The 26,814-nt window shown below is 51.0% G+C and overlaps 9 protein-coding genes across 9 annotated transcripts; 3 read left to right on the forward strand and 6 right to left on the reverse strand.

Annotated features, from left to right (window-relative positions):
• Positions 1-518: 518 nt before the first annotated feature.
• On the forward strand, positions 519-1,013 carry COCVIDRAFT_115195 (hypothetical protein; the record flags this gene model as incomplete). Its single annotated transcript, XM_014695050.1, has 1 exon — positions 519-1,013. The coding sequence occupies one exon, from the start codon at positions 519-521 to the stop codon at positions 1,011-1,013; it is 495 nt and encodes a 164-aa protein (XP_014550536.1).
• Positions 1,014-1,678: 665 nt separating this feature from the next.
• Positions 1,679-3,140, forward strand: COCVIDRAFT_115187 (hypothetical protein; the record flags this gene model as incomplete). Its single annotated transcript, XM_014695051.1, has 2 exons — positions 1,679-2,054; positions 2,389-3,140. The coding sequence occupies 2 exons, from the start codon at positions 1,679-1,681 to the stop codon at positions 3,138-3,140; spliced, it is 1,128 nt and encodes a 375-aa protein (XP_014550537.1).
• Positions 3,141-4,673: 1,533 nt separating this feature from the next.
• On the reverse strand, positions 4,674-6,536 carry COCVIDRAFT_115180 (hypothetical protein; the record flags this gene model as incomplete). Its single annotated transcript, XM_014695052.1, has 2 exons — positions 4,674-5,552; positions 6,240-6,536. 2 exons carry the CDS (start codon positions 6,534-6,536, stop codon positions 4,674-4,676), a joined length of 1,176 nt encoding a protein of 391 aa, XP_014550538.1.
• Positions 6,537-11,131: 4,595 nt separating this feature from the next.
• On the reverse strand, positions 11,132-11,465 carry COCVIDRAFT_31751 (hypothetical protein; the record flags this gene model as incomplete). The annotated part of the gene is made up of 2 exons (XM_014695053.1): positions 11,132-11,403; positions 11,459-11,465. 2 exons carry the CDS (start codon positions 11,463-11,465, stop codon positions 11,132-11,134), a joined length of 279 nt encoding a protein of 92 aa, XP_014550539.1.
• Positions 11,466-13,042: 1,577 nt separating this feature from the next.
• On the reverse strand, positions 13,043-14,644 carry COCVIDRAFT_115200 (hypothetical protein; the record flags this gene model as incomplete). Its single annotated transcript, XM_014695054.1, has 2 exons — positions 13,043-13,974; positions 14,026-14,644. 2 exons carry the CDS (start codon positions 14,642-14,644, stop codon positions 13,043-13,045), a joined length of 1,551 nt encoding a protein of 516 aa, XP_014550540.1.
• Positions 14,645-15,596: 952 nt separating this feature from the next.
• Positions 15,597-22,895, reverse strand: COCVIDRAFT_31753 (hypothetical protein; the record flags this gene model as incomplete). The annotated part of the gene is made up of 7 exons (XM_014695055.1): positions 15,597-17,282; positions 17,334-17,800; positions 17,858-18,691; positions 18,738-18,860; positions 18,907-19,568; positions 19,614-19,950; positions 19,997-22,895. 7 exons carry the CDS (start codon positions 22,893-22,895, stop codon positions 15,597-15,599), a joined length of 7,008 nt encoding a protein of 2,335 aa, XP_014550541.1.
• A 495-nt stretch (positions 22,896-23,390) lies between these two features.
• Positions 23,391-24,990, forward strand: COCVIDRAFT_42974 (hypothetical protein; the record flags this gene model as incomplete). Its single annotated transcript, XM_014695056.1, has 2 exons — positions 23,391-23,667; positions 23,732-24,990. The coding sequence occupies 2 exons, from the start codon at positions 23,391-23,393 to the stop codon at positions 24,988-24,990; spliced, it is 1,536 nt and encodes a 511-aa protein (XP_014550542.1).
• Positions 24,991-25,429: 439 nt separating this feature from the next.
• Positions 25,430-25,992, reverse strand: COCVIDRAFT_21036 (hypothetical protein; the record flags this gene model as incomplete). Its single annotated transcript, XM_014695057.1, has 3 exons — positions 25,430-25,486; positions 25,546-25,669; positions 25,829-25,992. 3 exons carry the CDS (start codon positions 25,990-25,992, stop codon positions 25,430-25,432), a joined length of 345 nt encoding a protein of 114 aa, XP_014550543.1.
• A 610-nt stretch (positions 25,993-26,602) lies between these two features.
• On the reverse strand, positions 26,603-26,806 carry COCVIDRAFT_115176 (hypothetical protein; the record flags this gene model as incomplete). Its single annotated transcript, XM_014695058.1, has 1 exon — positions 26,603-26,806. A coding segment is annotated over one exon (204 nt), but the record flags the coding sequence as incomplete, so codon positions are not given.
• Between the last annotated feature and the right edge of the window lie 8 nt (positions 26,807-26,814).

The following is a 26,814-nucleotide window of genomic DNA, read 5'->3' on the forward strand; positions in this document are numbered from 1 at the left end:
CCCGCCCAAATCCTACAGCAACAACAGGTGGTAGCCAGCACACAGGATTAGCAGCAGCAGTAGTGGCAGCCGTAGCAGTTCGGCAAAGGTGCTCGAATGCGAGATGTCACTGCAGGCAGACATGGCCCGTGGAGGTACTTCGGAAGCATCCTGGGCCAGCGCGCTTCGTGCCCTCTGCGGAGCAGGAGGAGGGACGGTCTAGCAGAAAGGCCCTGACCCCGGGCATGATCGACGCGACGACGAGGGCGGGCAAGGTTCAGGCTCCCCCTACAGGTCATTCTGGCGGGCAGGGCCTGTCTACCAGGTCTACTACCAGCCTGCCTGTCTGCTTGCCTGCTCCTGGGTGCTGATGCTGCCCTGGGAGATCCACAGCGGGCCCCCCTTCGAGGGTGCGCGCAATTGCGAGACGCTCGACACCCTCTACTCTGCATCCATGGGTCTTTGACCGGCGCTCCGACTCTGAAGCAGCCAGCGACAGGGTATCAGGCGGCTTGGCGCTCTCGGGCTAATTTTTCTGCATGCAGGGCTTCCACGTGCGCGTCTTCTCCTGGCCGTCCTGGCCGGGCGGTGGCACCCTTGCATCCTGGTATCGCTTCACGTCGCCGCCGCAGGAGCCCACGCCATGCGCTCTTCAAACGTCACAATTTGTCCGTGTCTGGTCTGTCATCCCAAACCTCGCTACGGTCCGCAAACACGACCAGCTACCTGACTGGCAAGCGGTCATGGCGACATCACAGCCCTCGCTCTTCCGTCTTATGCGTGCCCATCTGAACCTGTCCTGGTGGGTCCCGTCGTGCTGTTGCTCCTCTGTGCCCACCTCGCATCCGACCCAAGGTAGACCGAGGACGTGTGTCGCGCAGGAACTCGGCCATGCCACCCTTGGTGGGGGTGTGCAATGTCCCGGCCCAAAGCACGTCGTAGCGCTTTTCCAGAACAGCCAGCTGTCGCTATGCACATGCACGTTGGGCGAGGCTTCAATCGCCCAGGTGCCACCACCGTTGAGACTTTATTGACCATGGAGGGCCCTTTGATTGTCCTAAGCGACTGGCCACAAGCTGGGCGCACCGCTATGCCTCGCTCAAGCCTGGAAGTCACTAATGTACGAGCTAAAGTGAAACGATTTCCCCAGAGCCCACGTTGTGTGGCTACCCACCCAGAGCCAGGATCAGCGAGCCAACGCTAGTCTAGGGTGGAGGCATGGTACGCAGAGGCCGCCGCTACTCATCAGGCCCTGATAGCAAGTTATAGGCGCATGCCAGCCATGTCTTGCATCGCTCTCAGTCGTGTCTCTCTACAATTCCGTCTCGCCCATTCGGCCTCGCCGCCTCGTCCTCTTTGCTAAGAAAAAATTATCCTCTTCTTGACTGGCCTTTATTTTGCCTTCCTCTTAATACACTACCTGGCTCACTCCCTACAACACACTCCTCTTGTCTCCATTGCTTTCCCCCTCTTCTTCGAGACCCGGGAACAGCTCATCACCCACAGCCGGCATAACCTGATATATTCACACAACGCTTGGACCGCGTTTTGTTTGGGACTCCGCTGACACAGCAACCTCGACATCGCATATACTTTCACCGCCTCTCGCGGATCCTCGATGACTTCAATCCTTCACTACCGAGACCCCATCGCCTACAGGAGTGACCACATGAGTACCTCCAGCTACCACTCACCTCACATGGATCAACAGAAGCGATCCCCGCCCTATGAGGGCCACTCGTCTGGCTCAGAGGCCAGGCAACTTACCCCCGGCGCGAAGAAGCGTCCATCGAGAGCTGGAACACGCAGCGTCACGACGCTCACTGCTGCTCAGCTGGAGCGGAAGAGGGCAAACGACCGAGAAGCACAGCGTGCCATTCGCCAGAGAACAAAAGACCACATTGACACTCTCGAGCGCCAAGTTCGTGACCTCACAGCCCAGCTCGAGAACAACTCTTCTACCAAGATGATGGATCTTATCCGAAGAAACGAGGAGCTCGAGCAAGAAAACGGCATGCTACGCGCACGCTTGTCGCATGCAGTCTCTACCCTTGGTGTTCCAGAACAAGGTGCCGGTATGTGACGAACTTTATTTATCCCTTTCTCTTTCTCCTCCCCCCCAAAAGCACTGTCCAGTTGTTCCACCAGTGAAGTGGTCGAGCCGCTTCAGTTGCTTTTTTTGGTGTCTCGGGCCGCAGCCGTTCGAATGCAGCCACCGTCGTTCTCGCAGCATCATCACACATTTCTTTTCCCACTGTCTCAATTCCCATGATTTGGTTGGCCCACTTCGTTTAGCGACATGCAGCATCTGTAACACTTCGCTTCCTTTTGCTGTCCCAAGCGAGACGATAACGCCAACTTCATGTCTGAAATTCAATGTGATGGCAGTGCATATTCACTAACACCAAGCAGGGGCACCCTCGCCCAGCGACCGCGTTCAGATGCTCAGCCAGCCCCGGAGAATGTCAACTGGGACTGCAAGAAGCGCACACTCTGTACCAGAGATTGCGACGCCCGTCTCACAACCAGCACACTGGCAGCCACAGCACACATATGCTCAACATGTCTCCTCACCACATGTCGACACGCCACCAGCCATGGGCGAAGTTCAACCGCCTCAACACGAGGCTGTTCGCTGGAGCCCTCATCCTGGCCACCCACAGCAACAGCAAACACAGCAGCAACAACCGCAGCAACACCACCAGGTTTCGATGCCAGTGCAGGATCCATCGGTTCATGCAGTCGAGCAGCCGAGCATGTCCTACCCGAGCCCATATGTCATGGAGAGCAACGCCCGGGCCATGTCGTATCCTCTTGAGAACGCCTCCATGGTCACGTCACAACCTATGCCGATGTCGGGATACGGTACGCCCACCTCACACCCTTCTCCGCATACTTCAGAGTACCAGCGACACATGAGTGTCCCGATGCACCATCAATCGGTTCAGGGCCAGGCTCCTGCTCAACATCAGCAGCACCACACTTCGGCACCTTATGGTTCATATGCTGTGGGACCCCAACAAGGCTACCCCCCACAGGTTAGCCATGGCGGCGAAATGCCCATGATGCACGCGCAACATGGCCAATCTCAGATGATGAATGAGCAAGGCCAGCACATCATGTACCAGCCATACCAATCAAACATGAAGGTTGAGCATTGAGGGGTGACCCGGCTCGTCCAAGCATGTTCACAAAAATCCTTTGTGGCTGCAGACCGTTGGCCAAGATGTCGGGTTCGCAATCATTCATAGAGCCTCGAATTCTAAACATCGCCTCAAACAACCGCGCCACATGAAACAACATGTTCTTCACAAACTTGACAGCAAGCTACAACTCACCATGACACGCGGTACCACGCGGCACAGCAACGATAAGCCTGTAGAGTACTTGGCTGCATCTAAAAACGGCACTGCGAAGGGCGGTCCCAAAGCAGTAGCGTTGGCCGACTCCTCGATCTCGTGCCTAACGGCAGAGTGCGATCTTGCGGGAATTGCTAGGGGCGACCATGCCACGATCCTGCGGCCTTTGCGCTAGTTCAAGGCAACCTATAGGTTCACGGCATCGTTGCGCACCGTGCAGCTACTCCCAAGTCTGAACTCGGACAATTTCGCATCCGTGTTGGAGTCCCCCCACGATCGCATAAAACACAATGAAACAGCGACACGGCAAGACCCACATTTGGACAATTGGATCAAATCCGCTTTCAACTGCCCACCCGCGCCACCAATGAAACTACAATGGCACGCTATCAACAGTGTGTGCAGCTAGCGAACGACCCTGTAGAGGCTAGAGTCGACCAGACGGTGAAGAGGTGGATCTGCTGATGGCGTGGAAGCTTCTCAGAAGACTGGAAATGAGCAATGGAACATTCCGCGAATCCTCCATTGGGGTCGCGGGATGTGGAGGGCGTTGGGGTCGTCTTTTTTTTCGTTTGGCTTCTCGCTTCAGCTTCTCCGAACGTCTGATTGGGACCAATCCTGGCAATGCAATTCTCCCGAGCTTTCCCGACTTCCGATGACCGCAGCCGTCTGCAGCCCGTGTGATGCGCGTTTGCACGAGACGAAGACAAGATGACAGCAGGGTTGCCCCACATACGCTACAAAGATTGCTAGAGTTTCCCTGGATGGGCAGACTAGTCGCAGCGCTGAAACGTCGAATGCCAAATACAACTACACTTGAGCCGACTAAGGAGCAACAGCCCACGGATCCTCGGCTACGACGCGCAACATCAGCATGTCGTGCGCTCTGCCATTGCCATGTCTCCGGCACTACTGACCGGCAGCTGCCCGCCCATGGGTCACCCAAAAGCGCCGTAGGACCGAGGCCAGCAGAAATTTTGGTGGCTTGACACCCAGCCTGCGCTGCCGCCAAGCACAGGGTGTGGAGTCCATGCGTGGCTTCCCGCGGATCCGAACACATGGGCTCGGGCACGCTTCCATCCAATCGCCACCATGGGCGCCCAAGCGGGTCGTGCTCTCCATGTTCATGTCTGCACTGGGAAGCGTTCCCGACCTGTACCTTGCGAAGTGGATATCAGCTCACCGCATCGCTGCATCTCGCTACGCATCATCGTTGCTGGCGTGCAGTGGTGTGCTGGTGTGTCACACCGCATGAACAGCGAGGGTGGTTGACAGGCGTTGCAGAGAAGCCATTGCCGCAGAGTTTCATGGGACATTTTGCATTGCTCTAATCAACTACGATGACGGCTTGTCTGCCGATACCGCTGCTTGCTGCGCGCGAATCCGTCTCAGTTCTTCTGGATACCACCGCTCTCCCACATCAGGGTGGCTCTTGATCCGGTTCATGAGCGTCGCTTCCCCTAGATGACCCCACCGGCCCTTGACAAAGGTAAATTCAACATCATCTCTTCGCTGCTTTCTCGCCTCGTCTCTCAGCTTGAGAACATCTTCGGGAACGTCCATGGCTTCGAACTGAGCGTCGTAGCTTACACCTTGGAAGAAGGGCACCGAGTACCGCGCCCCCTCTCCCTTGCGAGGACTGAGAACGCGATGGGTGGTTGAGGCGCAGACGCCGTCCGTCAAGGCCTCCATGCCCTGCCCTATGGCCACAACCAGGGTACCGGGTATGGGTGGGCAATCTATCCATTCGCCTTTTGCGTTTTGCGCCTGCAAACCTAGTTGGTTGGATGCTTGCAACAAGTAGCTGGTCAGCATGCTGTCTTTGTGGGGTCCTACACCTTGGCGTTTAATCTCCCACTTCTTACGATCCATCTCACTGGCTCCTTGTGGCAAGTCTGGTACATCAACCTCGGGATACTTTACTATTTTGAGCTTGTGTTGCTGGTCGCGATCAAAAAACTTGTCAAAGGCCATAGCGGGAAGATCGATTGCTTCGGCGATAAGTGAAGTGAATAGCGTCGAGATGTGGGCCATGCGTTGTATGTACTCTTCATACACGGGCCGGAAGTTTGGGAGATGCTGTGGCGAAGGCCATTGATTTGGTGCGAGAAGGTTATGGTAAATTGGCGCCTCTGGTCCCGGAACGGGATGCGGTGTTGAGAGGTCGAGTTGCTCTCTATGATCTGGATTGAAAGCCGTCGTCTCATTGTCGAGCTGCAAAGGATAAGCATTTGTCAACATGTGATCTGTTTTATTTTACGAGTCGAGAAAAAAACTTCAACATGAAAAACAACAAGTACACAAAGGAAAGAAAAAAGAGATGTGTTCGAAACGGAAGAGAAAGGGGAGTTTGAAAAAAAAAAAGGAGGTGGAGCGTAATGGCAGTTGGATGAGTTGGGACTTGTCGATATGACGATTGCGAGTACACATTTGTTTGTCGTCGTGTCTTTTGAAACGGATATACCCAGATGATTAATTGTTTTCCCTTTTTTTTTGGTTCGTGTTATTTTTGCTCGGCGGATAGTAACTTGTAAGCATTTTGGTCGGTAATCTGCTGCTTTTTTCCTTTTTTCCCTCTCACGCATCACGGGTTCAACGGCCGGCTGTTCTTCTTTTTTTTTCTGTGCCATAATCACATCATCCTTTTCTTTGCTTATTACCCGCTCCCCGCACTCGCAACCGAACCTATGGGCCATGCATAGCGTACAAGCACATACAAAGCTTGAGTTAAAGCTTTCAATAGACCACAATATCTTTGCGGAATTTTGTTTGTATACTTGCCTTTTTTCTTTTGGAAAGTGTGATGTCTTTGAACAAGCCAATAAAACCCCCTCCCAAAAAAAAAACAAGAAAGAGAGAATAATCACAGTAACGGAAATTTCAAAGCAGAATCAAACTTACCCTCGACCATCCCAGAAAACTCTTCTCATTCTTCATCTCAATCGCTTCCTTCTCCTCCACCGGCAGTTCCTCGAAAAACCTCCGACACTCGCTAACCACACGCTGCACCAAGGCCTCGGGCAAGCCCGTCTCGCTCAAGTACAAGAATCCCACGTGCAGCAGCGCTGACCGCAGGTCGGCTAGGAACTGGGGTTTCGTATCTGGCGAGAGCGCGGCGCTGAGGGGCAGGATTGGGATTTGGGAGAAGGCTTGTTGGTGGTGGTGTTGGGGGGAGGAGGAGGGGCGTGGGGGTGACATGGCTGGGGTAAGTTGGAGGTACACGGCTGAGATGATGGTTTGTATTAAATCTGATGGATGAGGTTGCTTTGTCGTTTGTTGCTAACTTCTTTTTTTCTTTCTTTATGGTGGTGGGAAGCGGATTTTTTTTCTCGTGGGTATCACACCACTGCTGGGCTGAGCTGAGCTGGCGGGCAAAGCACGTCGCTGTGTCGAGGTGTTGCGTGCTGCGGGGTAAATTCGGAGAGAGGGCGCGGGTTTGGTGAGGCTGGGTGGGTTACGCAACCGTGACTGGCTTTGCCTTGGTTTGGCGGGGCCTGGTTTGGCAACGTCGGTGATTGCTCTTCGTCTCTCCTTTTTTGGGGGGGAGTGTTTTACTTTCTGTGGGGGTTTTTTTTTGGTGTATGCTTCTTTTGGATTAAGTTTGTCTAGATTTGATAACGTGCTTTCCATGCGAGTGCTAGACCGAGGGCTGTGAGTTTCAAGCTGCCAACGACGATGAGACTTAGGGCGGCTTCGAGGACCATGGTTGAATGTTGGTCTTTGAGTATTTTGGGTTTGGGCAAAGAGGGCAAGTTTGCTGGATATGCAGAGTATGTGGGTTTGTACTTTGAGAGGAAGTACTACATGCAAAAGAAGCTTCTTTATCACTCCAACTCAACCCCCGAAAGAAGCTTCGGGATTTATATCGCCGTGTGTACAATCTTTCCGTCGACAAGTCCAACTACACCGCACTATTGATGCAGAAATCCCGTTGTTTGCGTCGTGCGACCTCATCAGAAGATGACGGCGTGCCGTCGCCACTATTGTTGGACAATCGAGAATGTGGAGTGAGGCGGCCACGAGATCCACTTGTCTCCAATCCACTGCGTTTGATCCAGTCTGGAGCAACTCTCTTCCCAACGAGATTACATCTTCACAACTACCGTTGGTCGCCTTACAATCTCGCCTACTCTCTTGATCCCTACAGTCGACATCATCCAGCACGCGTCATGAGGTGCGGGGTCGTCGCGTGCCATAGCCGTTGGGCTTCTACAGACTACGCGGCTTGCATGATACGGTGAAACCGCGTGGAAGATGCCTGCTGGACGCCGGAAGGAAGAGCTCGAGACGAACAGAGGCTGCACAATCTCAAGTACGATACGTCCGTATCACGCATACGGGTTTACACGATAAACCCGTACTTGGGTCGGAATGAGGCTGTTGTGCAGGTGTAGCGATTGGCCAGAAGAGTCACGTGGTGATTGATGTGCAATACGCGCACCATCCAGGAACTTAATTCAAGCCAGGGCCTCGCCAAACAAGCACATGCGATAAGACGTTAATTTCATCTCATGCATATGCAAGATGAGGCGCACTTCAAGACCCCTAAACTTGTCTCCAAACCTAAAACTGGGCACATTGACTGTCTCCAAGGCCCTTCTTCACATGACGCCGCAGCTGGAGGCCCTGCAGCTAAGATTTCGGCACGTTATCCCACGACAACAAGGGCTTGCTTCACCGACACCGAAATATCTCCACTTATTCTCCCTTAGCCCCGACCAGCGACCCACTGCGATAGTGACCCGTGCAAGTTACCAAGTTGCCCTCTGTGGCATTTCGCGACAAGCGCTAGAAACACTTGTTTAAGAAAAGACAACCCTTTCGATATTAACAGAGTAACGCCGAAAGAACAGATCAATATATTTACTAAGCCCCTAGACCCATCCACCCTCCACCCCCTACCTTCCAGTCCAAGACGGTACCCACACCTCGCAATAGTACCCACATCTTTCCTAGAACGTTGACGTGCATACATTGATGTTACAATCTTGCCATCGGGAAACTTTACCTGCAAACGGGCAAGGCCTAAAGGCGCGCTCCTTTCCATGTACGTCTGGCCAATGCGAGATACGACCAACGGGAAAAAGCAAGCAGATAGCCGACTGCGCCACATGCATCATTACACTCGGAGCCTACGACAACAAGTGCAAGAAGAAGACGCCAAAAAAGCAAAAACAGAAAGACAGCAAAACTTACGCGATCCCTGACCCGGAGCTTTGCCATGGCCCCCCGCCACCCACCCCACCCCTTGACCCTGCCAGCGTTACAGTCTATGCATGGACAAGGGTTACGTGATGTGTCAAAAGGATAACTCTGTCTGCCTATGTGGCTCAGGGAGGAAAAGAGTGCAAAGAGTGCGCAAGCGCACGCCCGTCGCAGATCGTTGCAGGCGGAAAAGAAGCCTACCATGCAAAGCCGCCATCCACCCATGCAAGACCTTGCATGCTCGCGCAAAGGCAAAAAAAAAAGAGAGGTAGGCACCGTCACGATAGTATTAGTCCTTTGTCCGCAAGGTGTCTTGTCTTGTCCCCCTTGCTAGACGCACACAAGCACGTTCGCTTACCTAAAACAAGTGTGCTGCGATGTCGGGGCTCCCGACTGCCGCGCGCAAGGGTGCTTGTTCGAACTAAATCAATCAATCAGACAAGAAGGCGCCCTTTTCCTCTCTCTCTCATCAGAGATAAACATGGGTATATGGGGAAGTGATGGGGGGAACTGGGGGGTGTCTGTGTGCCCCCCCTAACCCTACCCTACCCTTCACAGTAATATGCTTACATACCTTCGCACCAACCTCTCGCACCAACCAACTTTTACACTCAAAATTGGCAAATGGCTAGGGTATGTGTGTGGGTGTGGGTAGGGGTTTATAGGACCAGGAGGAAAACACGAGACATGGGGGAATTGATCAGATAGAGAAAAAGATCATGATAAAGAGCTGGGTTGATACACAGCTTCATTTGCCTATACTACGAAAGACTCTCTCTCTACATACTTTTCCCCCAAAAAAAGTAAAAACGCTTTAAAATTTCAACCCATTTGCCATTCTCAGCGTTTTGCGCAAAAAGGTCAGTCGTCGTCGTCGTCGGTCCCCACTTATCGGAAGAAAAGCAACCTCAGAAATAGGGTAGTTTCCGCATGGACCCGGGCCCCAAGGTGGCCGCTTGCGTCGTCCTCGTCGACATATCACGAGAGTTTGTTGTAGTTAGCCGGGAAAAAAAAAATTAGTCTTACTGTGTACATTTCGCAATTCGGGCGGTAAGTGGGTCCCCGCTGGCAAGGGAGAGAGACCGGTGATGGTCAAAGCAGAGCAGAGCAGGCCAAGCAATAGAGAACGGAGAGTTGAGAAAGAGAGAGAGAGCACGATAACATGGGTATATGTGTGGCCCACCGACCCACATCCCCACTCTTTTTTCCCTTTTTCCTTCTTCTTTCTTGTTGTCTTGTGTCTAAAGTTACCCTTTCCATCGGAACAAGCCAGACATGCTTGTCTTGGGAAAACGGTTATAGTAAAATGTAGGCGCATGGTTATGGGTCTCTCTCTCGCGCGCATGTGTGGATGCGTATGTGGGTGTACTTACTGATACGTAAGTGCCGCGTCGGGTATGACCCTCGAGACGGCAAGAGGCGCCGGTTCGGGCCTGCTCCTTGCCCTTGTTCTTCCCACCCCCATCGCTTGCGGGGGCGGACGATGCGGATGCACGGGGGTTTGCTTGGTGCTGGTCGCGGGTTACAAGCATACGACATGTACGCTACTTTTGTTGTTATATGAGGCCGTTTTATTAACGAACCGTTTTTTGTCAATATCCGTGTCTGCTGTTTGAGGTACTGGGGTGCACCCCCCTAGTTGGGGTAGTAAGATGTGGTAGTAGCTTGTTCTTCTGAGCGACCCTTCTTTTTGTTTTTGGAATTCTCCTGTTAAAGCGTGATGGGGGGTAGGTGCTATAAGCATAAGTGCTATAATAGGACTTCTGACCGTTGAGATAGGTGGTACAGACAGGCATTAACCCTGGCCCCCTTGATCGTCGCCTTTCTCTCTGTACTACATATGTATGGACGGTCTCCACTGCTACGGGCCTTTTTCTGCTGCCTGCCTTTACTCGTGCTGTGTTTTGAGTTTGTTATAAATGCGCCATTAGCAGAGAGTAATGGATACGATATTGTTTTGATGACATATCGCTTCATGTCAGGTCGAGTAGATGTCGTTGATTTGTCCTATGCAGGAGCCCTTGTAGATATTTCGGCTGCTGTCAGCCATGTCATGTGTTGTTGATACAGTGTTTGAGTTATATCTCTTGCCTCAGCCCTGGGGCAGGTGATAAAACGATCTCAGGTGCATTTACATACTGAGTAATTCCCCCGACAATCGAAGCATAAGGTTAGTGTACCTGGCTTTTAACTTGCATGTAGAGAGAATACAGTGGCAGGGAATGGCTGGTATACGTAGCCTACGCAAGTACCAAGATGCAGTGTAACATCACATGACCAAACCGCTCATTCGTTCACACAGACAAACCACAAAATACACACAAGTACAAGTGTTCACTTTTGCTTCAACGGAGAACTTGACTCATATTGACCTTTAATAGTTGATCCTGAAAGAAAAAAAACCCTCAGAGACAAAGGACCAGCAAAACCTCTGGTACTTCCCCCAACAAGACCAACCACATCATGATAAACCATTGCAAAATCCATTTCCTCCCCTCCCATCCTCCCCTAAAACATCCTCAAGTCTACCTCGTCAGCCAAGCCCACGTTTTCCCCCCATCTACTCCATGAAGAAAAGAAAAATCCCTTTAGATGTTGCAGCTTCCATCATCAATACAAGCACCACCATCAGCACAGCAATCGCACGCCTCGAGATCTCCACCAGTACCGCATCCAAAAGTGCAGATGGTACAAGCAGCAGACTGGCCTCGCTTCTCCATGGCGGCGATCTCAGCAGTGAGTTCCAAGGCGCGCTTCGAGTGGCTGAAGGTTGCGACGCTGGGTTGGATGGGGGCGCGCGCGGCGAGGGTTGCTGCCGAGGTGGAGATGGCGAAGAGGGTTGCGGCGAGGATGGTGGTGACTGTGTGATGTTAGATTGTGGAGGGGATTGAGGAGAGGAGAAAGGGGAGGCGTACACTGCATGGTGATGGTAGTTAGTGGGAAGTTGATTGATTGATTGATTGATTGTTGTGGTAAAAAAGCCTTGTTCGTGACAGGTAATCGGTAGTATTGAAAGAGTTGCTGAAAGCTGAACTGATGATTGTAGTAAAGTATGTCGTAGTGTGATGATATTCCTCAATTCATCCGCCATCTTCCTTCCTTTCTATACTTTGCCCAAATTGCACTGAGCAGATTAGTTCGCAGTGGTAGCATTGACGCTATACTCTTGTGCTTTGATGGCACAGAGGCTGCTGTTACCTAGCGGTTTGACTGGCACAGCGAGTTTGCCTCTGTAGCGCCAGCGCGCGGTTGCGCAAAAGGCAGAAGCGTTGTCACGAGTATGCCTTGTCACGATGCCTTGGCCTGCTAGCTTAGTCAATGCGTGCTAAGCAACCTGTTCGACGTCCAGGTGCACTGAGCTTGTCATTAAGGTTATTTGTCGCATGTTATCGAACAAAAAATGGTGGTTCAAACGTCGAATAGAGCAAATTGGTAGTGTATTTGCAAAAGAATTGTCTTGTATCAAATGCGTTTATGCACTAAAAATTTCTGTAGTACCACTTTGAGTGCATCGACTACAATGGTTTTGCACCGTTTTTTATCGACTCAAAATAGAAATTGTTGTTTCAAATACTCATACATGTTCCAGCACATGTCACATGTGGTAGTGGTTATATGCACGACACCAGAACTGGTTGCAAATGGATCTTGGCGTGGGCTGTTATCCCCGTAAGTTCGCTGTTTCGACTGGGATGACGTGATACAATCCAACGTGGTTCACGTCAAGGAGACTTGTGTCATCACTTACTATAGCACGATCAACAATCTCTTCTGCGGTCAGGCGGATATTTTCGATCTGTTGTTGTCCTGTCTAATAAGTCACTTCGAACAGGAGATGTGCTAAGGTTTGAGCCTTAGGTTTGTGCATAGCAATAATGTATCGTCAGCTAACAAGCGACACGTGCCCTCCTCACCATGGTTTACACTTAGCATTAGTTGGCTACAAGTAATGCATGCGGTCTTCATTGGGACCATTATAAGCAATGCGCGCTCTACATACAACAGAAGTAACCGATAAATCCCCCCCCTTATTTTCCCTCACCTTACTGCTAGAAGCCTCGATCGTAGACAGTTCACCATACCATCCCCTCCTGTGTGTTTCTTCAACATCTATGTACATCCCACAAGGAAGCTCACAAAGTGGTCAGTTCACATTTGTGTGGCGGTTGAATGGTATGCTAACGTCTTTACAAAAACTCCAAGTCAAAACTTGATATCACCAATACAAATGTGGGGGTCCACATCGAGGCAGCAGCTGGGATACACAGACGAATACATGGGCAACCGTTGATCTGGCACACGTGGATGCTATTGAGATAAGTAAAAGTCATCACTTCCTCTGAACCATATGAATTGCTACACTAACACCTAAGCAGATTAAAAACCAACTTGAACGTATAATCTTATCAATCGAATGCCGCCCTGTATATCATGCTGATAACCTGTATCGTAATCTCATTTCTCGTGAAACCTGTGTACATAGACCGGCTATTGGGTATCTACCTCTTCTCGTTCGGGTAATATGCTGGCTGTCCCTCAAGCGACTCGCCAACACCAGTACGGTAGCTCGGTGGTGGTCCACCAAAGGAAACTTGCCCGCCAGGCGTAGGGGTATAGGACTGGTTGGGAGGGGCGACTGTGTTGGTGGTTGCGTACTGATACTGCGACTTCATGTCGTTGTCAATCTCACCTCCATCACCACCTCCTACCATGACGGTTTGCTCGTTGCCCTTCTTGTCCTTGACCTTGCCGACGACCATACCCTTGGCAACAGACTTGATGATAGCCTTTCTGCTAACGCCGGTGACATCGATATATACGAGGCCAACGTTCTTGACACCGCCGGCAAGATTGCCGGTAATTGATCCCGCCTCTGCGCCATACTTGTGTCCAACAGCAGCACTAGCAGCAGCACCACCGCTAGTGAGAATCTGCCTACCGGAATGCGAGATACCATCGGCAACGGTTGAAAAGGCGATTAAGCTCTTATTCAGTAGACCGGGCTTGTAGTTTGCATTTGGTGTGCCGTCAGGGTTGACGCTTTTGGCATGCGTCTTCTTATGTCCCGCCATGCCTGCTGCTGCGTTTTGGGCATACTTTGTGATTTGGCCAACAGTCTTGGCTGAGTAGCCAGCAACACCAGTGGTGAAGGTGTTGATCTTGCGGGCACGCTCATGGGTAGCGGGCTTGAAGACCATGGGCTTCTCATTTGGCCTTGTCTTGTTTATAAAGTTCTCTGCACCAGACACCATGAGGTTGCTAAGGTAGCTGGAGCCTGTAACGACAAGTCGCGACGCTGCGGCGGCGTTTTGCACCAGGCCAGAGTCCTTGTATGCGGGATGACGGGCCATGTCAAGGTAATCTTCGTCGAGGGGCCTGATGTCAATACGCTTGCCATCTGGAGATACCACAATCTCGACGGGATCTTTATCTGTGTTAGTATGAGTGAGGAACGCGCTGCAAACAACACTGAGTGACTTACTCTTGGACCCTTGCTTGATTGCTGGATCAGCATGGACTTGCGCACCCTCGGCCAGCTCGCCTACGATGCTGCCGTTTTCCTCGTCTACCAAGACAACCTCACCCTGGCCACCAGAGCTTGCGTAGCCCTCGCCAGGCCTGTAGTTTTGAGGGTTGTATGCCTTGACATCACCCTTGCCCTTCTCGTGTGATGGCGCTTGCGCACGCTCGAGGAAGGCTGTGCACTGCGCCAAGATAGTCTCGAACGTGTCAATATCTTCTTGCGTGACGGAATTGGAACCCTTGGCAATCGGCGGGAACTCAATGCGCGTGAAGGCGTGGCTGTCTGGACCCAGATCCCATCGCGGTATGAGGTAGCTTCGCGGCGGCTGGTGGTAAATCTGGGTCGTCGCAGGGAGAGGGAGGTCAAGCTCGGGAGGGAGATTAAGGTGTAGGTAAAAGTCTTCTTCGTTCTGGCCGCGCGCGCCGCTGTCTGCAAAGGGCGAGTTTGTAGGCACCATCAATAGTGACAGTGTCTGTGGCCCAGAGGGAGTCAGGGAAGTCTCCTCACCCTGCTGGATGTGGTAGGCCTTGATGCCTCCAATCGTGTAGAGTAATCGAGGATCGCCATGGCTGCTCATGCTTGCGAGGGGAGTACTCTTGCGAGGATTCGGTGTGGGTTGGTGTTGGGGGAGAGAAGGATATGGAGAAGCTGCAGGGCGGCTATTTCTAAGGAATTAGGTAGGAAAGAGGGGGTATCGTCTATTTTGGGGCACGAGGACAGAATGACGGCCTTTTTATGGAATGCAAGCGGCAGGGAGTCGAGTGCCCAGCTTGCCGCAACTGGTGTTGCGGCGCCTCCTGGGCGGTTACGTCAAGAGGGTGGCGGCATAAAGGCCCAGAGCATCAGCGAATCACACTCCCTGTGGCTGAGCTGCTGCGCCACTCTGTACTCTGCCCTCACCCGCGGCCACTCCGCATTCTCGTAATTCCTGAGTGAATGCCAATATACCCACGCCTGTCTAGCCGTCTCCTTACAATTCTCCCGACGAGTTCGCCCCTTCACATGCAACATGTTAATCTGATTTTCACTGTAGTATCGGTTAGCTGACGTCTCTGGACGCGTCACATCCAGTCTCTCCCTTCCAACACTTGGTGGCGCAGCAAGTCATCGCGGCCCAAGTCCTCGTCTAGCTTCTCCAACATCGTGCACATCATTCGTGCACATCTCCTGTATATGTATTGTCGACACGCGCGACTTCTTTTGATTCGTTGTTCTACTCGCACCTGGCCTGCTCGACGTCCCTATAGCCGTCTTTTCAAGTTTCGAGTTCACAACCTTATCTACTTACCACGTGTATCCCTACCTCAAGCATTGATCAACGAAAGATGTAGCATGGGTCAAGGCAGAAACTCGTCACGTGTAAGGGCTGCCAAGCGTAGGTTTGAAAAGTGTCCGCTACAACGTAGCGCTTATGACTGCGTCCAATACAATACACGATAAGAGTTCATTGCCAAATGCGTAGGAGCACATTGCCCCTCTCTTCCTGCACAGAACCATGAATATCCTGCCATGCACCCTCAGCTTCACCCTCAGCGACAGTATAAATCAACAGCATCGTCAGACAGCGTATGACTCCCGCCCGCACACCTATACCCACTGGCCTGCTTGATCCACATGTAGCCAGCTGGACACGGTCCCAACATGCGCAGCTTGCTCTGCCTCTCCTTCTCCTTCTGCCGCTTCCTCTCAATCGCTGCCAATTCTTCGTCACGACGTCTTCTCTCTAGCTCAGCTGCGATGCGCGCTTGTTCCCTTGCACGTCGCTCCTGCTCGTCAGCAGCAGCTTTTTCCGCGCGGATAAACTCCCTGATGCGTTCCTCCTCTTTACGCTTCTCTTCTTGCAAGCGACGAAACTCTTCTTCTTTCGCAACCATGGCTTGCTTATCGCGCTCAAGTTGTTCCCAGTCTTCGTCAGACACTCCTGGATCGCGCTTGGCCTTGAATATGGAATAAAGATCATCTTCGGGTTGAGTTGCGGGCTCAGGTTTCTTCTCCTCTGGTTTTGGTGCATCCTTTTGCGGTTCAGGTTTCTTCCCGGCGGGTGGTGGCGCTGGGGGAGGTGCCGATCTAGAGTCTGTACCAACGTTCGGATCTGATGGACCTGGTGGACTGGCACCATGCGATTGTGGTTGGTACGCTGGCCGCAAATTTGGTTGTTTCGCAAAACGACTGGTGCCTGCGGCAGCATTGCGTTTAGAACGCTCAGCGAGCATTGCTTCCATCTCATTGACAACAATGTTTTCAGTCAAGACAAGACTAGTGATGGGAGGAATAGCTGTCGAAATCAGTCGCTGGAACATGCTCTTAGCAAGAGATTTCACGTCGCGAGCGTTGCCCCACGATTCCAGGACCGACAACTTTCTAAAGAGCTCTAGCAACTGTTTTCTCAATTTCTCCGAAGGGGGATCGATGACAGATATGTCGAGTGGCGCCTTCTGTTTCCTCTGGAAGTCGCCGAGTACCTTGTTCAGTAACTCAAAGCAAGTAGCTGGCTCCAGATGCTTGAACACAACAGTTTCAGAGAAACGACTGGTAAGGCCAGGATTCATACTCATCAGCCGGTCGATATCCTTGTCGTAACCAGCCAGAATCACAATAAGCTTCCGCGCGAACCTTTCTTTGGTCAAACAGTCGACCAACTCGTCCATCGCTTCGGTTGCAAACTGGCCCTCAGCGAGCCGATAAGCCTCGTCGATGAAAAGGATCTTTCCCATGGCCTTTTCCATGAGCTTTTGTACCTTTGGTCCCGTGTGGCCGATGTATTGCCCAATCAGATCCGTGGCAGAGCATTCCTCCACCTTGGCCTGACTGAGGAAGCCCATGTCGTAGAATACTTTCCCCATTTTTGCCGCTGTAGTCGTCTTACCAGTGCCAGGCGGGCCTTTGAAAAGGAAGTTGAAGGGTAGTTGTTCGCGAGGATCCATTCCGAGAGCTTTCATATTGGCGGCAGTAGTTTGATAACCGCCAAACTGCTTGATTAGCTCCTCACATCCTACAACATCTTGGAAAAGTGCCTTTAGGTTAGTTGCGGCCCGTTCGCCTCGGTCAAAGTCAGGGTCAAAGTCGATGGCTTCGAACTTCCCAAATTGCTTCACCTTGCCCGCAGAGACATGTTTCTGGTGTAATGCCTTGGCACGGTCCAGAATAATATCAACTTCTCCCGCGTTTCCAAAGTTCGGTCGATTACGTGCGCGTTCTACAACATCCATAGCAACCTACAAGATTATGTGTGAGCATACCACAAGTATGCAGGGGTTGGTTCTTACCTTCTTGGCTTGATCTGTCGCATCGAACCCAATGTCCTTCAGCTTGAGATCAAAGATACGGCGTATGTCCGTTGCATTGAAGTCTTCAAAGACAAATGCAGACTCAAGCGGAAAACGTCTTGCAAGTCCAGGATTGACATCTCGGAACATGTTCTCCATCTGATCCTTGTATCCCAGTAAAAGTACACAGCGATCTTCGCCTGCGGTACTCTGGACTTCGGCGACGATCGTATCGATGACTGCGATTTTGAAGATGTCTGGCTTGCCACCGCCGGCGAGCATGTATGCTTCATCGATGATCAGAACCTTGCCAATGGTCGAAGCTAGAATAGCTTTTGTATTGGCTTCTGATCCGCCTATTACGTTGCCGACGAAATCTGCAGGGTTTTTGACCACGACTTCGCCACTGGACAAAAGCCCGATATCAGCCAGAATCTTACCAAAGAGTTTGGCTACGCTTGTTTTCCCTAAGTTTTAAAAAGTCAGTATTCATTCTGTGCCAACTGTGCATGGAAAACTTTTACCTGTGCCCGGTGAGCCAATGAAGCAACGGTTCAGGGAATACTGGATGGTTGGCTTCTCCTGCAACTCGAGGTGATAATTGGTCTGGATTCCGTCAAGTAGAGTACGCACTGATTCTTTGACGGAATCCAAGCCGATAAGTTTTTGGAGTTTCTCCCATGCAGCGTTATTCTTGAGCACTGAGGAAGGCTCTGGACCGATCAAATCTTCTTTGGTCAACAGGTTGTCATCCGGCATCTTACCAGCTCTTCGCTGCTTGTGAAGACGCTTTGCCTGACGTTCTGTGATCTGTGAAATCTTGTTCTGCACCTCGCGCGCGTTACCAAAGCCATCGCGACCACGGCCACGACCAATCCGTCGGGCCACAATACGAACGTAGAGACCACCCATGCCATCCTCTGTCTTCATGCTTCCGCGGTACTTCTTCTGGATGTATTGGCAAAAGATCTGCTGCAACTCATGATCTTCATAATCCTGAAACTCCATTCGGATGGGTATGCGGCTTGGGATACCAGGATTGTGAGAGAAAAAGGCCTCCATCTGTTTGTGGTAACCTGCCAGCACGAATACGACTTTGCCGGTGAGGTTTTCGATCTCTGCAAGCAGGTAATCTAATACTGCTTTGCCTCCAGGGCTATTTCCAGAAACCAGCTGATACGCTTCATCGATAAAGAAGACACCGCCGTTGTTCTTGAGTATTGTTTCTATGTGGGTTTTGCATGCCGAGACGCCATCGTTTGCGAGAGCTGATCCAGAACTCTCAATAAAGTGATCTCCGGGAAGGGCACCAACTTCAACCAGGAACTGGGCGTAGTAACGAGCCACTGTTGTTTTACCTTCGATGAATTAGCAATCAGTCTTGTATACATATGTCGATCATACCAGTTCCAGGGTTACCAAGCAAAGCTGCACCAAACCTTTCGCCATTTAGCGAAACATTTTGGCGCACTACAGTGTCGACTTTTGCTTTGATTGCGAGAAACTGCTGTTTGACAGATTCCAACCCTAATGAAGGTTAGCATATGGACACTGCAAAGATAGAGAAGCGCACCTATCATAGGGATTAGGGAGTCCAGTGCTTTATTCTCAGCACCTTGAAACTTCTTCTGCCACTCCCAATCGTCTCTTGCCTCACTCTTGTTCCAATCGGGCTGGCTTTTGTTCTGGTCAGAAGTAGGAGGATTGCTGCCAGCTGTAGCACTATCTGCTCGGGCCTTTGTCGCCTTAGGAGTTGCGGGGTCACAGTCTGGTGTTTTCGTTTTGCTCGATGAACTCGCTGATGAGCTGGGCGGTGAAGTTGATGGAGCTGCTTGTTGTCTAGGCCTTTTAAGCTTCTCTTGCAGGTTGCGAAGATCTTGCTCCTTTTGTCTCAATGTCTGCTGGCGATCCTGCTCATCGGTTTGCTCTCTCAAGGTACGCTTTTTATGCTCGATCTCTTCTTCGATTTCGGCTAAACGTGCAGCGTATTCCTGCTGTTTGGCCTGACGTTCCTTTTCCAATTCATGATTTCTTTGGCGTTTCTTTTCCTGCGCCCGCACTTCCGCCTCGCATTTTCGACAATGCTTCGAAGCCTTTTCGTGACATTTCCTTGTGATTTTGTGATTGTTGGGACATGTTGATGAGATGATAGCCTTGCAGTTCATCTTTGAATGGTCCTGCAACTGGTGGCATTTGTTTGGACAGGCATGAATATCGCATTTGAGAAGTTTGCCGCTGATCTTATTAGTTTTGGTCAATAGACCTGAAAGTTGTACATACCATGGCTCAGAACAGCCCCCATCGGGGCAAAACAAATCAAAGTCCTCTTTCTTAGTCAAGAGCTCGGTTTTATCAGGGTGCTGTTCGCATTTGACAGGAAAGCCGTCATAGACATGACCATCTCGCTTCAGCTGATTCATTAGTGGAACCCACACCTCCTTGCCTTTGCGACTGTTCATGAAAGTTTCTGGATTTCCAATCACTATGAGGGCATTGCGTGCTCTTGATAGCAACACATTGACACGTTGAGGGGACGACATGAAACCAATATCTCCAATCTTGTTGCTCCTTGTGAGACATGCAATCACGATATCGCTCTCCTCACCTTGGTAGTTGTCTGACGTGATGTTAGAGCGTGTTGAGAGCGGAATGTGGTTACTCACCAATTGTCGATATGCGAAGCTTGCGTTTGTTGATGTTTGCACTAGCCGGGGTTAATAGACCAGCTTGTAGCAACTCGTATGAGTCCAGATCGTTCAATATAGGATCGTTTTCATGGGACAGTGTTTTCAAAAGCAAATACAGCTGGCCGAGATAGGGAGTCAGTATTACAATCTCCCCTGTGCCATAGCCTTGCTGTCCGAGATACCGCACGCATTTGAGAAGCATATCAGCCTCGTATTTGTTTTCCTTGCTGGATTTGGCACCACCGTCACGTCGGTCAGCGATCTGTACTGCGTTGAGCTCCGGGTGCGCGTGAGATACAAAAATCACGTTGTCTTGGAAACCGCGCAGTGCTGGTCGACCTTTGGTTTTCTCAGCGTCTTCCAGTTCTGGATAGGTAAGTGACCTGACAAGCGATGATATCTCGGGGCGCATGCGGTGCTGCTTGATGAGCGTAGTATGTGGAACGCCACTGAGTACCAATCGTTCAAACAGAGAGACATTCAGATCGAACCCTTCACCCTTTTCCACGGTCAGCTCGTAATTGTTTACCTTGGGTCGAAGTTGTTTGTGATCGCCGATCAAGATGAGTTGTTTGGTAGATGGTGAGAGTGCTGTAAGCACGTGGCTCTCGAGTATTTCTCCAGCTTCTTCTACCAAGATGATACCAGGTGCCGCCTTTCGGATCTCGTCCGTGTACATAGCAGCGGCTGTGGTAGTGCATCCGATAACCCGCTTGTTGTTTAGCACATGAAAATCCTTCTGGCGATATAGGCTTTCAATCTCAGCGCGACATGTGTTGTACTTGTCAGCCAGATTGGAGATTTCGGCAATCTGCTCTTCCAGTATTGCTTTGCGCCACTTCATCTGACGGTTCATGCGTGATTGTAACGAGGTTTGCCAGATGTGAGGATATTGCTGCACTGCGTCGCGAGCAAATATGCCGGCATCTTCGCCTCCAAGCCATCTTTTCACCAAATAGTATTCATCAATCTGCCTGTTGTTCTTACCCATGAGTATCATGCCGTCATCACTGTCCGGGACAACGAATGCATCAAAATACTCTGAATCCTCTGAAAACTCTAGGTACTCGAGTATGGCTTTGTGATTAAGTTGCAACGAAGCAAACGCCGTCACTTTTTGGTGAAGAGAAACGTAATATGAGTCTTCCTTGGCTCTCTGTTCTTGGATGCTGATCCATGTTTGGCTGCTCATTTTGTAATTGTTTGGCTGTTCCTTGATGTTCAATGCTCGAGTGGCAGCAGTAAACTTGGAGCCGAGTCGTACAATTGACTGAGATGGTACGCCGGCTTTCTGTATGTCCTCAAGGAACTGGTCAAGGGCATGGTTGGTGTAAGTGAGAACGAGTATAGCCTCCCTGGTATGTTCGTGTAAGAGTTTCGCGATGAGCGCACCAATGAAGCTTTTACCGGTACCAGGAGGACCTTGTATGAGACTTACCCTTTTCATAAGACCAGCCAATAATGATTCTGCTTGAGCTTGATCCAAATTGATAGGATGTGTGCTGTCGACAATATCCTGGAGATCCTGGTCCCAGTTTCTTTGAATCCTATCGATGATATAGGTCGGTTGGATACCTGAGACTGCCTCGGCAGAATCTGGCGTGAGATTGAGTAGCTGATCGTCCAGTGGTAATTCCCTGAGAGATTGGAGGCATTTGAGGATTGGTTCATACGAAAATACAGCAGTATCAACTTGCACAAAAGAAAGATCTTGGGCGATCTTGCACGCCATCAAAACCTTGCCAAAGGAGCTGGCATCGATGATCCGGAGTACAACTACAGGAGGGTCCTGAGCAAGAAGGCCCTCGTTGCGGTCTACATATGCAAAAGCGATAAGCTGCTCGTTGCTGACAAGACACCCAAGAGAGTCGTGCTTCAAGATTTTTTTGTTTTCGTCAAGCTCCTTTTTACGATCGTCCACGTGTTTGAGGCTGCGTAGTTGAGGAATACCCTTTGGACACCGAAGCCTCAACGAGCAGGGCTTGCGTCTCCTATCTAGACCACAGTCGATACCATCGTATTGCAGATTTTCGAGTATCACTTTGCGCCGCCCCTTCTTTTTGCCAATGGCAATCTGAAAGTCGCTGCGCAATTCACCCAAAAGATCCTCGCGAAGCAGGCGAAATTGATTGTCGAGATGCATCAGGCTGCGGCCTTCTGGAGCAGCCGAAGCGACAACATCCGCGCGCCTGTAAAACGGCTGCGCGTCTGACACAAATTCATCTGGTGTTGGCAATAGCTTGATCTTGCGATAGTCCGCTTTGTCGTTGTCGTGCCTGCCACCAGGGCCATCGACAGAATCATCAGATGTATTTTCTAGGACGTGCTTGATTTTCTGGCCGAGATTACGGAGGTCTAGAGACTCCGAATCGATGAGCGACTTATCGCTGGTAACTTGTTCAGCGATGGGTCGCACATCCGGTACGTTACTGGAGCGACTACACAACAGCTCAAATAACAGCCACGCAAAGGCGCGCGTGCCGTCTTCGGAGAGAAGTTCGGTAGTATGTGCCTGCACAAGCGTGTTCCAGAATGTCGGAGGGTACACAATAGCCTCCAGAACGCGCTCAAGGAATTGACCGCCGTAAAGCTGTTTGACGGATGGTTGGGAGAGATGTAGAAGGACGGAAGAGGCCAAGCCGTTGAGGAAAGCGCCATCGCCTGAGAAACGGAACGCCTTCGCAACCGCGCCCAAGCCGCCAGGAGCTGCGACCAAACACTCCACGCACTTGGACGCATCCTCCTGGGCACACAGCGCTTCCAGGAATCGACCGCCATCAGCTGCCGTCTTGAGTTCGCGATGGCCATGGATGACGGCGTTGAAGAGCTTCGTTAGTCCCGCAGCTCGTTTTGCTGCAGCCGTTTGGTCCGCCATGTGTGTGTGAGAGGCTAATCTCTTGCAAATAGATATTTTTTTGTTTCAAAGAGGTTAAAAGATGTGTATTTTCTGCATGTATGTGCTGAAGATCTTTGGTTCTTTTGAACTACTCAAGGCATAATGGGTGACTAGGTGGCACAGGGCCCAGCGCATACGAGAGGCTTCTCTGATAGCAGGCTGTGCAAACGATTGGAAGACAAACCCCGCCTTCTGCAATGCGGCAAAGCAATTCGATGCGTTTGCCTGCATGGCATGGTGGGAACTGGACGGACCGACGCCTATCAGCTGTGCGCTGTGCCAATCCTTTGTGTACGTTGAGCAAACCACGCCACAAGCGCCTCAGCCTTGCCCAGGCAGCATGAACTGATTAAGAGCAGCTTGCCGCCGTCTTCTAGGAAAGAAGCCTTGGAACCAGGACTCAACTCCTGGCCAGCATAACAACCCAGCATTGATTTCATCCTTTTTTTTGACCCTATTTCAAACACTGCCACAATGAATCCACCCATAGGCACCAGCAGCAGAGGCGGCGGCCTTGCTCCACGGAGAGGGCAAGGCCGAGGCGGTAGATATCTATATTTCAACAAGCCCAGGGAACCACCGAAGCCTGATCTTACGAAACACCCTCTTGGAGATCTCGTCGATACGATCAGCGCGTCAGACCTAGACGTGGGAGCGAGCACTACCTCACACTCTACCGAGATATCTGGCTGCGAGTATGTTTCATCCTACAATTGGACAAACGACGCAAATAGTACTATTGTCGTACCAGGTAAGTCTAATTTCATATGATCGACTTCAGTGTCCATCTTTGCCTAACTTTAAACCTACCCTAGGAAAACCCCCAAAATGGACGCCTCTCGCAGAACCACAACGCCTAAAAGAAGACAGCGGCCAGTACTTCCGCGACCTAAACGCCGCAAAGAATCCCTCCTACCCCATGGCACCCGCCGTCCACGCTGTGCTCGAAAAAGACTATCACTACCACACTGATGAAATCGACATCTTCGCCTGCGGTAGCACACTAGGAAGCCTCCTCCGCTTCGCCCGTGGCATGGACAAACCCTTCCGCTTCAACCTCCAAGTAATTAAACACACCGTCTTCCTCATCCGCAAAGAAAATGACCCCAAGCAATTCATCGAAGGTGTCCGAGGCTACGGTCACACCTTCCCCGAAGCCTACACCACCTGGAGCGACCCCAAAAACTCCATCTCCCACCAACGCATCATCCGCTACAAATTCGGCGGCCTGACACATCTCCTCCGCTTCGAAAGCGACGGCTACATCCCCGATCTTTGCCCCAAAGACACCACTCCACCTCCTCAGTCTAGTGACGACGACACCAAAAATAACTCCCCCGAAGAAGATCTCATCCTCTCCTTCCAAGACCTCATCATTGGCAGCCTACCCAACACCCCCAGACTCGCCATCAAAACCCCCAAACACTCCTCTTCCTCCACCACCTCCACCCCCCCTCAATCCACCCTCTTCGACCTCAAAACCCGCTCCGGCAAACACAACAAAAAAATAGACATGACAGACATCCTCCCCCAACTCTGGCTCAAACGCATCCCAAACTTCATAACCGCATACCACGACGGCGCCGGCCTCTTCACCGACATCTGCGTCCAAAACATCGAAACCGAAGTCAGCGCCTGGGCCACCGAGAATGCCGCTGGAATCAAGAAGTTCGCAGTCTTGCTACAAGAGCTGGTGAGAGTAGCTAGGGAACATAGTCCCCTGGGTCATGATACGTTGCTGGAAGTTTATTGTCCCGATAAGGAAAAGTTGGAGGTGAGAATGCAGTTTGGAGAGGGGAACGAGGCGTTGCCGTATTGGTTGAGGGAGAGGTGGGAGGAGGGGAGTAAGGTGTTTGTGGGTTCTTCGTCTGATGATGATGTCAACGATGGTGATGGTGATAATTGTGGGGGTCTTTGGTTGCCCAACCGGTATGAGGAATGGTATAGTAACGAAAACGATGAGGATTTTGGGCCGAGCAGGAGGTATAGGTCGTATTATGATTCGGGATCTGAGCCAGATTATACTGCATGCTCGGCTAGCGACTGTGGATATTGTGGTAGGTGTTCTTATTGAGGTTGACAGTGGTTGTGCTACCATCCTATCCCTTACTTTAGATTTGATAACATCAAAGTCACGTGTCATACATACGCGATTCGTAATCTGTGTTGTCCGTAAAAAGCGTCACGTTGCTGTAATTAGGTATGCATACCAAATAACTCCATGAATCTGCACCATGTATCTCACGAATGCCAATTAGGTTCTGGGTCTCAAACAGCCAAGCGTCATAAGGATAATTATCTTTCATTCATCCGTAAATTATTTGCTTGTAAATAATTGGGTGCAGTCGCCTGGCTTTTCAGCACAGATCTTGCAAACTATGTACCCTTTCCAGCAAGCCGACCAATCTTTCAGGCCAGGAGCAAGCTGTCCTTGCAAAATCATGATATCATATCGAAGTGGAAAGAAGCAGAGTCATCTTCACTGCTTCTCAAAGAAGCTAGATGGAACACGCCTAGTGGGCGACACGTGGGCCCTGAGTCTCGTTGGTGATGCCGATGCGTTCCGCGTTCTGTGTACCATTCATGTCAGCGACCAGAAAGTATGAAAAGAGAGAAAGGGGCTACCCACCTCGGAAGATTGGACACTGCCGTCGGTGAGGATCTTCTTCATGACCTCATCCTCGTTGCTGGTGCCGAACTCGTTCTCAAGCTGGCCCTTACTAGCGGTGTTGAGGATGCCTTGCTTGCCGTGTCTATTTGTGAATTGTTAGCTAATTTGTTCATAATACTTCTCGTATCTTCGTATCGTCGCTCAGTGAAGCTCTCCACACAGTAAGTGGTCCTGTTTAGCACGGAACAAACAACTCTCGAGCTTCACTTTAAGCAGAGTCCATGAACAGGGAAGAACCTACTCAGGAACCATAATCTTCCAGCCAGCCACAACCTCGGTCATGGGGATACTGCTGTCGGCCTTCCACTTCTTAAGCTGCTCCTCGCTCTCGACGAAGACAGTGAACTGATCGCCGCTGCTTCCCTTGTAGAAGACTTGAGTCTGAGGAGAGTTTCCGCGAGCCATTGTTGCTGATGTGTCGTGTTTGATCGGTTTAGAAGAGTTATTGAATGAGGCAGAGAGATGTTCTGAATGCTAAAGTTGAGTATGTGTGTTATGTGAGAGTGTGGTTGTGGATGGAGGGGAAGCTTTGGAGGGGCTATTTAGCAAGCTCGTGAGCTATGACCGGAGACACTACGTCATTGCCAAGCTTGGGCCTACGTTCTCGAAGCATGGCATGCCATAGTCAAAATATGGGGATACGCAAGCCCTCACACCGTGACTAGCCTTGCGGCTCATGCCGGAACTTGAGGCTGAGGGGCGGGGCTTTGGCTGGCTTGCAATCTCATTGTCAACATTCAACCGAAACAAACACCACCATATGGGCATTTTCCCCTCTCGCCAAACTGAACCTCACATAAATGCACCAAAAAGGAAAAAAGGTCATGCCACGTTTCATGTCTAGAGATGACGTTGTTGGTTCTAGCCTTGTTGTTGCTATCCAAATATACGTGTCTTTTTGCAATGGATCCCTCCATCACACGATCGCGTGTCAGCTCAACCCCACAGCCCACAGCCAATGACGTCATACCATCTCCACCGATTCTCAGGTTCCTGCGGGTGCCTTGCATTAATATCAATTGATCGCCATCATGTCGTGCGTATCGCGTTGTCTATCGTGTCGGTCGTAATATCCATATCTTATCTCGCTGTTACTGCAAGGATATAGTGTATCGTTACGTCGTGATAGCTCGATCATAGAAGAAGTTTGTTCGCTTCGCACCTCCTCAACCGTCATTACCTGCAAGCGCCGTGATCCGAACCGACCATCCACACCATTCCACGGCT

Source organism: Bipolaris victoriae (genome assembly GCF_000527765.1).
Source record: "Bipolaris victoriae FI3 unplaced genomic scaffold scaffold_182, whole genome shotgun sequence".
NCBI lineage: Eukaryota > Fungi > Ascomycota > Dothideomycetes > Pleosporales > Pleosporaceae > Bipolaris > Bipolaris victoriae.